Here is a 10,246-nt window from a genome sequence, read left to right as displayed (position 1 = left end):
GTCGGGGCGACGGGTGGTCTGCGGAGAGGCGCGGGGCCGGGAGGGCTCCAGGCCGGCTCTCCGCTCTGCCCGGCGCCGGAGCCGCCCCGCCGGTGGCCCCGCTGCTGAAGCCGCCGCCGGTGCCGGTGCCGGTGCGGCCGCCGCCGGGGGGAGCGTCGCTGCCCGGTGGGTCCCCGGTGGCGGCGGGGGCGGCCCCGCCGGTGGCCCCGGTGGCGGCGGCGGGAGGTGTGGCCAGGGGCCGCATAAAGCCGCATAAAGCGGCCGCCGCCGCCCCGCGCCCGCCGCCAGCCGAGCGCCGCGGAGCGGGGCCGGAGCGGGGCCGCCATGCGCCCGGGGCCGGGGCTGCCGGCGCTGCCGGTGCTGCCGGTGGTGCTGGCGCTGCTGGCGGCGGCGGCGCGGCCGGGCGGCGGCGAGGAGGCGATCCAGTGCCCGCCGTGCTCGGAGGAGCGGCTGGCGCGGTGCAAGGCGCCGCAGGGCTGCGCGGAGCTGGTGCGGGAGCCGGGCTGCGGGTGCTGCGCGACCTGCGCGCTGCCCCGCGGCACCCCCTGCGGCGTGTACACCGCGCGCTGCGGAGCGGGGCTGCGCTGCTACCCGCCCCGCGGAGAGCCCCGGCCCCTCCGCACCCTCATGCACGGCCAGGGCATCTGCACCGACCTGGCCGACGTCGAGGCCATCCAGGAGAGCCTCCACCCCCCAGGTGAGGCGGCGGAGTGGCGGCCGTGGGTGGGTGCCCGGCGTGGGTACCCGGGGTGGGTGCCCGGGGGTCCTTTTCCCTGCAATGGTAGTGGCACAACCCCCTGTTGGCACCAGTTCGCTCCCTGATCACTCGACGAGAGCTGGGGCTGCGGGACGGGGCTCGTCAAGGACTTTACACACTTAGAGGGAGCTTGTAAAAATGATGAAAAGTGACTTTTACATGGGTAGGTTGTTACAGGGCAAAGGGAAGGGTTTTAAACTAAAAAGGGGAGATTTAAATTAGATGATAGGAAGAAATTCTTCCCTATGAGGGTGGAGAGGCACTGGCACAGGTTGCCCAGAGTATTTCTGGATGTCTCATCCCTGGAAGTGTTCAAAGCCAGGCAGGATGGGGCTTGGAGCAACCTGGTCTAGTAGTTGGTCTTTAAAGTCTCTTCCAACGCAAACCATTCCATGACCCTAAGAGGCAGGATGGGACAGGACAGCCCAGGGATGGGAATGCAGGGAGCATGTCCCAGGGAGGGAGCAGAGCTGCAGGAGCCCTGGTACACGTGGCTGACGTTTGTGCCATCCTTACCCACTGTGGACACAGCAAGTGGCACCACATGTGCTGGAGTGGGGAACCACTTGCTCTGCCCCCCTGGCTGCAACGTGCCCCTGGACCGAGGGGCAGCCTGGAGTCCTGCAGGCACCCGCGGCCCCTGGGGACACGTCCCAGCTGCTGGGGAAGCTCCTGTTGCACAGAGGCCCCTGCGCTGCCCCTTCCCTGGGATGCTGCTGAGAGCTCTGCCTGCACTGCCGGGAGGAAACAGGAAAGAGGCCGCGGGGCACCTGCTTCCCTCGCAGGCAGGTCCGGCCGGGCGCTGTGCCGCGCTCTGCCGGGAGCTGTGTCTGTCCGGGCAGGACAGTGGGGTGCAGGCAGGGCTGGGCTGAAGGAGCTGCTTCCTGTACTTTCTGCCTATGACTGTCTGCCCCAGGACCCCCTTGCAGGTGTTGATTGTGGCCCCCTGCCATCCCCCTGGTGCTCAGGCAGGGTCTGGGGGCCAGGATTGGAGCCGACAGTGGGAGCCCAGCCCAGAGCTGTGCAGGTCGCACTGTGGGAATGGGGCCTCTCCTGGGGGATGAGGGTGGGGACCTGGTCCATCCGTGGGTCTGGATACCATGCTCCCCCTTTCATATCCTGTAGGCTGTGACCAGGACCATGTCTCCTGAAGCTGGGGAGCAGCATCCCACTACGGGGTGATATGTGAGTTCGCCTGGCCCTGGGTCCCCACACAGAGTGACCTGGAGCTCCCTGTGGGGCAGAAGGGACTAGAGCAGTGTCTGTCCCTATCCACCGTGAGGGCTGGATCCCAGCTCCATTCCCTCCTTGCATGGCTGGTCCATGGCAGCTCTGCCAGTATCCCCAGCGTGAGAAGTGCCCTTTGTGGATGGGCCCCTCCACTGCCCCCCTGCAGGGACAGGAGCTCTCCCAGAGTGCTTGGCATGGGGTCCATTGCAGAGCCCCCCTGCCCTGCCTGTCTGTCCTCATCCCACATCCTGCAGGAGCTGTCTGGGCTCCCTGGCCCGGGGCTGCGCCACGCTGCCAAGCCCTGTTGGTTTTGGCTGTGCCCCGTGTAATGCAACATTTTTTCCCAGAGCCTTTAGGAAACAGACTTGCATTTTTTCCCTTCCTTCCCGCGGTGTTTTGGCCTGGCTGGGGATGGGTGGGTGGCCGTGGGAGCCGGGTCACCCACCGGGCACCATGATGGCCGGTGGTGTCACAGGTGGCAGGATGGGCAAGAGGGCACTGGGAACCCCCGTGTCCAGGACAGCCCGGTGGGATGCAGGCAGGACACCCACAGCACATTGCTCGGTCTGGTGGGACATCCAGTTGTGGGTCTCTGACCTACTCCAGCAGCCCAGAGTCAGTGGGAGTGTGGGGCTGGGGGCTGCAGGCTCCATCACTCCCGCACAGCGAGGGCACCCTGGCCTCTGATGGATCAGCAGAAGGGAATTAAATGCCTACTTGGGGGCAGGGCCATAGGGAGCAGGTGCCCCCGGCCGTGGCTGTGGCCCCGGGGCTGAGCGGTGCCGGGGAGCGTTCCCGGCGGCCGGGAAGCGGTTAATGCACGGCTCGTACAGTAAACACTTTGTCTGGGGGCTCTGTCCGGGGGGCTCCGCATTCCAGGGAAGAGGCTGGGATCGGGGGGCTGGGCTGAGGCTGGGCTTTCCGAAGGGTTGGACATGGCTCCCGGCTCCAGCGGCAGCAAAGAGCCTCTCTGCTCACCCAGGACCCGCAGCACGCACGGGACGGGACTCTCAGGAAGCGAGGGAGGGGGTGGCTGCCCTCCTGACCCTCTCCCGTGGTTGTGGGTCCGGGCACCTTGTGTCGGGCCCTGTCCCTGCCTCCCTCTCCCAGCCTTTGCCAGCTTCTGTCTGGCTCCAGGACCCCACTCCTCAGCCAGAGCCCTGTGCCAGGGCCAGCTCCAGGAGGTCCCAGCCATGGCTTTCCGGCACAGCCGCTGGCTGGTGGTGACTGAGCCTGTGTGTGGCAGCCAGGAGGAGGTGAGGACATATTCCCCAGCACACATGACGAGTGATTTAATGCTGGGTAAATGCTTCTGTCTGGGAAAACCTGACCCCATGGGAGCTGTGTTCATCCCGTGTGGTCTCTGCAAGCTGGGACAAATCCTGTTTCCTTCCTGCATGCTGTGACCAGGAGGGACAGCGGTGGCTGAGCCCTGGCTGGACAGCACACGGGCAGGGAGGGCAGGCTGGAGTTAGGCAGGTGAGGCTGTTGCCATGTCCCACCTGTTCCCTGGGGTGGAGGTTCCTCCATGCTCTGGTTTCTCCAGGCTGAGTGCTGCTCCTGGCAAAGAATCCTCTGTGGGGAATCATCATCGGCATTTGAATCCCTCACTCCCTCTCCTGCATCCCAATCTCTCTTCCACGAGGCCCACATTGGACACTGAGGCAGGAGGTGCCCAGGGGGCAGTAGGTGCCTGGTGCCCCTGGCACCCCCATACCTGGCTCCCTGCACTCTGCCAGGACCAGTGTTTGGCAAGACAAACACAGCCCTCCCTGTGCCAGTGCCTGCCAAGTCCAGCACTCTGGGAGCCAAAAGCCAGCGCTGCCAGGGCCCTGCCAGGACCACCCGCAGGTGACACTGGGGGTGCTGGACAGGGACATGGAGGGTGCTGGGGTCACCATGGCTCATGTGCCGTGTCGGCCACAGACACGTGGATGTGTCCCTTCCGTCCCTTGAGGCACGTGGGATCCTTCACAGGGGACTGGTGGCACAGAAGGGAAGTGGGGCTGGAGCTCTGACACACACACACAGTCCCGGGATTTCTGTGGCTGCCCCGGGCTCTGCTCCCACAGGATCCGCGCGGTGGAGCCGGAGCCCTTCACCACTCCCTCGGGCTCAGTGCTGTGAATCACAAGTTCAGCACGTGACCAACCTCATTTGCGGCTCCTGTTAATTGAAGGCGACGCTGAATGACTCGTTTGTGTCCCCCCGTCCACAGGCCGGGCAGGAATCCTCCTCCTGCCGGGATGGGTGGCAGGTCTGCGTGGCCAGCGAGGGCAGCACTCCTTCCCATCCCCTTGGTACCCACTTCCACCCCAAACTGAGCAGACTCATATCTGAGTGTTAAAACGCTTGGACAAGCAGGGGCCTCCCTGCTCTCTCTCCCTCCCTCCAGGGTGGTGGTGGCCATGCATGAGGTGGCAGGTTGGGCTGCACCAGGGCAGGGTAGTGGGTGGCAGCTCCGGGTTCCACACACGTTGCTTTTCCCGTGTCTTTTTGCTGAGTGTGAGGACTTTTCTGGTCCCAGGCAGGCAAGAGGTTCCCTGAGCTGCTGTGTGTCACTTAGCAAGGGACAGTCACCCCAAGGACAGCAGAGATCCCTGTGGCAGGGAGGGATGCTGGAGCATGCGAGCCGGGGACTGCGGGTCCTGAGCGCTGGCAGGAGCCGTCTCACAGCCTGGAGGCACCGGATTTTCATGTGACCTTATGAAAATGTTATTGGCATCTGGTTTTATTTAAGCCGGGAGATTTGATGCTCTGGAGGCGTCTGGCGGGGGAAGGAGGGGGGTTTGGCTGTGCTGGGATCGGTGAGGGCTTCCCCTGCGGGGGCAGAGCGGGCAGTGCCGGTGCCTCCCTGTCCTGCCTTTCCACAGTGTGAGAGAAGAGTGTGGAGGTGCAAGGAATTCAGCACAGTGGTCCCCACCGGTGCCAAATCTTCTGCCCAGCTCTTCCTTCTGTGTCCCCATGGAAATGCAGAGGAAGGAAGGAACGTCCCTGCCTGAGCCCCCGCGCCCCCGGCCGGGCGCTGCCACCAGCATTGCACCACAGCCCCGTGGCTGGTGCCGTCAGAGCTGGCGCTGGCACTGCTCTGTGCAGGGTCCTTTGGGTCTCTTTGGGTTCGTGTTTCAAATTTCAAGGGCATGAGCCATTTCCTGGAAAAAGTGGACAGATTAAGCAAAAAGCAAATAACACCCACGAGGGAGGGGGCTTTGGTTGGGGCTTTGCTGTGGACTTTAACCAGGCCCCCAGGAGCTGGGCCAGGAGCCCTGAGCTGCAGGAGCCACGGCATGAGGTGCCAAAGGGAGATCAGAGCACGGAGCCTGGGAGGATGTGGTGGGCAGGAGGCTGTGGCTCTGACCCCACTGCCAGCCTGTGGGAAGGGCCAGTGCTGGCCATCACCTGGCAGCCCCTGTCCTGGTGCAGTGAGCCCCTGGGTGCCACCTCTGATGGTGACTCCTCCCTGCCTGGTTTGGGAAGGTTTTCCCTGCTGCCAGTTGCAATACTGACTCGTTTAAGCCCAACCCCAGGATAACCTCGGGCAGGGAGCCCTGGCTGCTTCCCTGGACAGCCCAGATGGGTTGGGGGACAAAACTCTGCTTGGGCTGTGCCTGACACAGCTCTGAGCACAGGTGGGGCTCAGCTCCTGGGGTGTCTTCCCTCCACAGAGTGTAAACGGGCCCCAGGTTGGAGGAACCGGCAGCTTTCTGAAAGTTAAGTCACGCCGAGCACTCGTCTCATGACGCTCCGTCCAGCTGCCAACATCTGGACCGGCAGCTTGGCTGCACTCCTGGCGCAGGCGGGGATGCCAAGCGCCGCCTTTCGGGATCAGCCCCGTGGGAGATTAACTTTCTTATTCCAGGAATTTCTTCTTTCATGTCTTGGCGGGGGCCGTGCCCCGCGGCAGAGCACGGCTCCACTCCCGGCCGCGGCGCCCGGTAACGCCCCGGGCCTGGCGGGGGCTCAGCACCACCCCAGTGCCCCATTCTTGCTGCAGCTCCTCAAAGGCAGCTTTTTGGGGGCACAGGGGGGCTTCCTGTGGCCCCCTGGCTGTGCGTCCCAGGGTCACCTTCCAGCCCCACAGCTCCAGTGCTGTGGGCGAGCACCTGGTGCCTGGTGGCACGTGGCTGGCAGGGACACAGCCAGACCCAGCACATTGGAGCCACTGCCCAGCACTCACAGTGTGCATTTGCAACCCTACAATAACAGACACACGGCAATAAGTTGTTAATCATGGCTAATGAGTTGGAAAAACTCCCAGGAGTCTTTCCCAGTGCTGCAGGGAGCTCAGACTTGTGCAGTGGCAGGGGCAGAAGGGGACCCAGGGCCCAGAGTGACACCTCTGGGGACTGGAGAGGGTGATGTGGGGTCTGGCAGCACCAACTGCTTGTTGTTGCTGAGGGTGCCAGTGGCACTGAGCCCCCTCGGTCTGTGTTCCTGCAGAGAAGGAGGAGATCGATCACCCCAACAACAGCTTCAGCCCCTGCAGCATCCATGACCGCAAGTGCTTGCAGAAGCAGCAGGCGAAGAGGGTCAACAACGGCAACAAGATGCGCAGCAGCGGGAGCCCTCACCACCGCGAGGACACGCGGCCCATAGTGAGCACGGGCAGGGCTGGGGAGGGCAGGGTGGAGAGGGATCCCGGGGCGCTGGGGCAGGAGCACATGCCAGCCCCGCAGCTGGCTCAGCCCCTCCTTCCCACAGGCACAGGGCTCGTGCCAGAGCGAGCTGCACCGGGCACTGGAGCGGCTGGCGGCCTCGCAGACCCGCACCCACGAGGACCTGTACGTCATCCCCATCCCCAACTGCGACCGCAACGGCAACTTCCACCCCAAGCAGGTAGGATGGGCTCTCACCCGCCGCGGGGGCACTGTGTGGGACCAGGGTGAGGCTGGGAGGGGGAAATGGGTGGATGGGACAGTGACAGGGCATGGCAGAGCCCACCCGGCCTGAGGTGTCCCTCCCTGAACCTGTCCCCGCAGTGTCACCCGGCGCTGGACGGGCAGCGCGGCAAGTGCTGGTGCGTGGACCGCAAGACTGGAGTGAAGCTGCCGGGCTTCCTGGAGCTGAAGGGGGACTTGGACTGTCACCAGCTGGCGGACAGCATGTGAGCAGCCGAGCGGCCGCCAGGGACAGGAGAGAGGGGCCGTGAGCGCCGAGCGGGGCCCTGGTGCCGGGGCACCCCGGGGTGCACTCTGGACTGTGCTGCTCTGCGCCACGGGCTGCCCACGACCTGCGCCATGACCACTACCCACCACTGCTGGGGATCCTGGCACGCGCCAGCGGCCCCTCCATCCCACAGGGACACAGCTTGGACCGTGCTGCCCCGGGGGCTGGTGTCGGCCTGCCCCAGTGGGGAGCACCCTCGATGCTGCTGCCGGTGCCCCGTGGTGCCCCTTCGGTTTTCACCCTGGCTCCTTGGGCAGCCCCCGACACCATGGGGTGCTGTGGCAGGCCATTCATGCCAGACCTCTGCATGGGCAGCAGGAGAAGTGCCTCATCCTGCCCCTCCTGGCAGCGAGAGGTTGCCTAGGCAAGGACCGGGGGGCATGGAGAGACCCCCCCACTGCTGCCCGCCCTCCCTGCCTGCATCTTGCCCAAAGTGTGTGTGTGTGATGGGCAGTGCAGCCACACAGAGCAATAAGAGACCTTCCCCTCCCTGCTGCAGCCCCCCATCCCCACATCCCATCCCCATCCTGCTCCCCGTGCAGGGACAGAGCCCCCCACCCATCCTGTCTCCCCCTGTCCCATCCCTGGGGCAAGGATGGTCCTCACAGGCATTGAGTCCGAGGGGAGGATGGGGGGGACAAGGGAGGTCCAGGAAATGCATCCCAGCAGGAAGAGCTTTTGGTCTGAGTTTTTAGTTTCTTCCCCAAATATTTTTTTAATCATTTAAAAAATGCCATTGGTGGGATCTTAAAAGTGACCATGTGGCCCCAAGGCTGGAATTCTCCAACCCCAGGGACCAGGGGACTGTGGCAGTAGCTCCTATCTTCTCTGTTTGGCCAACATGACAAAACCAGGAAGGGTTCTGGAATGTCTCCATGATGGGATCTGCAGATTTCACCAGCACAAAATTCTCAGCTGAGAAATTGTCACTGGTTTTGTAGCTATTCTTTTTTCTTCTCTTTTCGTTAAGCTGAGCTGGAAATTTTTCATGTAAAAATGCCGTGGCGAGTGTGCCAAAGATGGAGGGGACTTTCCTGATCCTCTCCTGACCTACCCCAGCTCCATGGCCTCAGTGGAAGCTTTTGGTTTTCCATGTAGATTTGCCCTGGCCAAGGCCCCCTGATGGGAACAAAATGTTTCAGTTTTAGTGAAACGTTCTGCCCTCCTGACCCCCTCCCTGCCTGCCCCTGTGCCCTGCCAAATCCCTGCCTGTCCTGGCACCGCCCCGGATCCCTGCCTGCCCCTGTGCCCTGCCAGATCCCTGCCTGCCCTGGCAACCCCCAGATGCCCTGGTTGTCCCTGTGCCCTGCTGGATCTCTTCTTGCCCTGGCACCCCCTGAATCCCTGCCTGCCCTGGCTGCCTGTGGCCCTGCTCACACACAACTTCTAAATGGAGTCAATTTGCCAGGACAGTCTTCAGTGGGGAGGGGGGGTCCCTGCCCCTCTTCTCTCCCAGTCCCCCCAGTGCCACTGTGCCAAGGATGGGTTTCCCAGGCTGCAGGAGGTGCTGCTGGGGACCATGGCCAGTCATGGTGCCAATCCCATGGTAGGGCACAGGGTGTGGTGGCAGTGCCAGCCCAGTGGTCTTGGCCACTTGGCCCCTCCCTGCCCAGACCAGGGCAGATCCAGCAGAGCCTTTCCCAGTTTGGGGGTTCCTGGGAATGCCAGTGCACCAGGGCACATTCTGTGTCCTGCTTGGAGGGCTCCAGTGTTTCGCAGTGTCTCTCCCGTAGTTTAGGGCTGTATTTACACACGACCATGTACCAGTGTCCCCTGTCCCCAGTGTGTCCCCCTGTGCCCAAGGGGTCCCTGTCCGTCCCTCCTGGGCCAAGCCCGTCCCGTTGGACTCCCGTGTAGCACCGACCCTTTTACAGTACACTTGAACCTTTGTATCCTCAAAAAGAAAAAAAGGTAATTACTATATTTAATTTCCTGTTATCTGATGTTTTTCTACTGAGTGTGTTTTATTTTTTATGGCTTTAAATAATGGGAGGGGGGGGAGGAGTGAGTGGTCTGTGGGATCCCACCGGTGTGGGGACAGGCTCCTTTCGCCACCCCTGCCCAAGGAACTGCTCTCCTGGTCCTGTGCTGGGCTTGGGATTCAGCAGCCCTGGAAACCCAGGTGCCCTGAAGCCTGTGGAAGAGCTTCACGAGCAGAGGAGCAAATGATTTCTTGCCTCCTCGTGGCTCCCAGCTCAGCCTCCACCAGTGCCACCGGGAGGATTGTCACCGTCAGCCCCACACAGCGACACGGAGCAGCGGCGGGGCCGGAGACGGCGCCAGGCTGGGAGGGGACCCTGGACGGGCTTCAAAGTTCAGGGCCGGACAGGGACGGGCACCGGCTGCTCCAGGGCCACGGGCTCGAGGCCAGGCGGTCCCGCCGGCCTTGACGAGCCGCAGCCTGCAGCACATGCCCAGGTGCCGGAGTGCACCGGGCACCACCGGCTCCGCTCGGCGCTTTGGGAGGGTGCCGGGATGCAGCTGGAAGATGCAGCAGCCACACCCCTCCCGCTGCTCCTGGCACCCCCGACAGCAGCTCGGCTGTCTGCCGGCGTCTGCAGCCGGTGCTGCCCGCGGTCACGGCACGGGAGTACGCCGGGTCCCTGCCTGGTGGCTCCCGGGGCCGGCAGTGCCACCCGGGGCCGGCGCCAGCCCGATGCTCCGGTTACCGGAGCCGCGCGGCGCTGGGGTTGTGCAAACACCCCCGGGACGGGGCCAGAGGCGGCCGCAGCCAACACAGGCAGCCCAAAAATCTGCTGGCACAGCATATCGGCCGCCGGACCAGGGCCGACGCCAGCGTCCTGGAGCCCGGCCCCGCGCCCCGGCCCTGTGCCGGTGACTGCCAGGGCTGGCCGGGGTCAAGGGGGGCAGTGCGACCCTCTCAAAGCACTGCATGGAGCCAAGGCCTTTGCCTGTTCCCACTCTCATTGTATGATCCTGACCAACATCGTGATAACTGCAAGAGTCCAGCCCTGGGGGTCCCGGACCTGCCCTGAGGTCCCAGGGCTGGGATCCTGCAGCTTGAGCTGCCCATGACCTTGGGGTGCCACGTTCTGCTGTGTCCCTGCAGCACAGTGGGGGCGGCAGAAACAC

General features: G+C 63.8%; 1 protein-coding gene across 1 annotated transcript; it reads left to right on the top strand.

The window, feature by feature from the left end:
- The first annotated feature begins 298 nt into the window (after window positions 1-298).
- On the top strand, window positions 299-9,091 carry IGFBP4 (insulin like growth factor binding protein 4). The gene is made up of 4 exons (XM_064636230.1): window positions 299-697; window positions 6,428-6,582; window positions 6,689-6,823; window positions 6,967-9,091. The coding sequence occupies exons 1-4, from the start codon at window positions 325-327 to the stop codon at window positions 7,093-7,095; spliced, it is 792 nt and encodes a 263-aa protein (XP_064492300.1). The 5' UTR covers window positions 299-324; the 3' UTR covers window positions 7,096-9,091.
- The last annotated feature ends 1,155 nt before the right edge of the window (window positions 9,092-10,246 follow it).

This window comes from Pseudopipra pipra, chromosome 26 (genome assembly GCF_036250125.1).
Source record: "Pseudopipra pipra isolate bDixPip1 chromosome 26, bDixPip1.hap1, whole genome shotgun sequence".
Lineage (NCBI taxonomy): Eukaryota > Metazoa > Chordata > Aves > Passeriformes > Pipridae > Pseudopipra > Pseudopipra pipra.
Note: the sequence above shows the minus strand (reverse complement) of the source record. Positions and strands in the feature narration are given on the sequence as shown.

Bases quoted from the DNA above. Each gene is read 5' to 3' on its own strand.
- IGFBP4 (XM_064636230.1), top strand. From the start codon at position 325: ATGCGCCCGGGGCCGGGGCTGCCGGCGCTGCCGGTGCTGCCGGTGGTG. The intron at 6,583-6,688 runs GTGAGCACGGGC...TCCTTCCCACAG, and splicing joins GCGAGGACACGCGGCCCATA to GCACAGGGCTCGTGCCAGAG. The intron at 6,824-6,966 runs GTAGGATGGGCT...CTGTCCCCGCAG, and splicing joins GCAACTTCCACCCCAAGCAG to TGTCACCCGGCGCTGGACGG.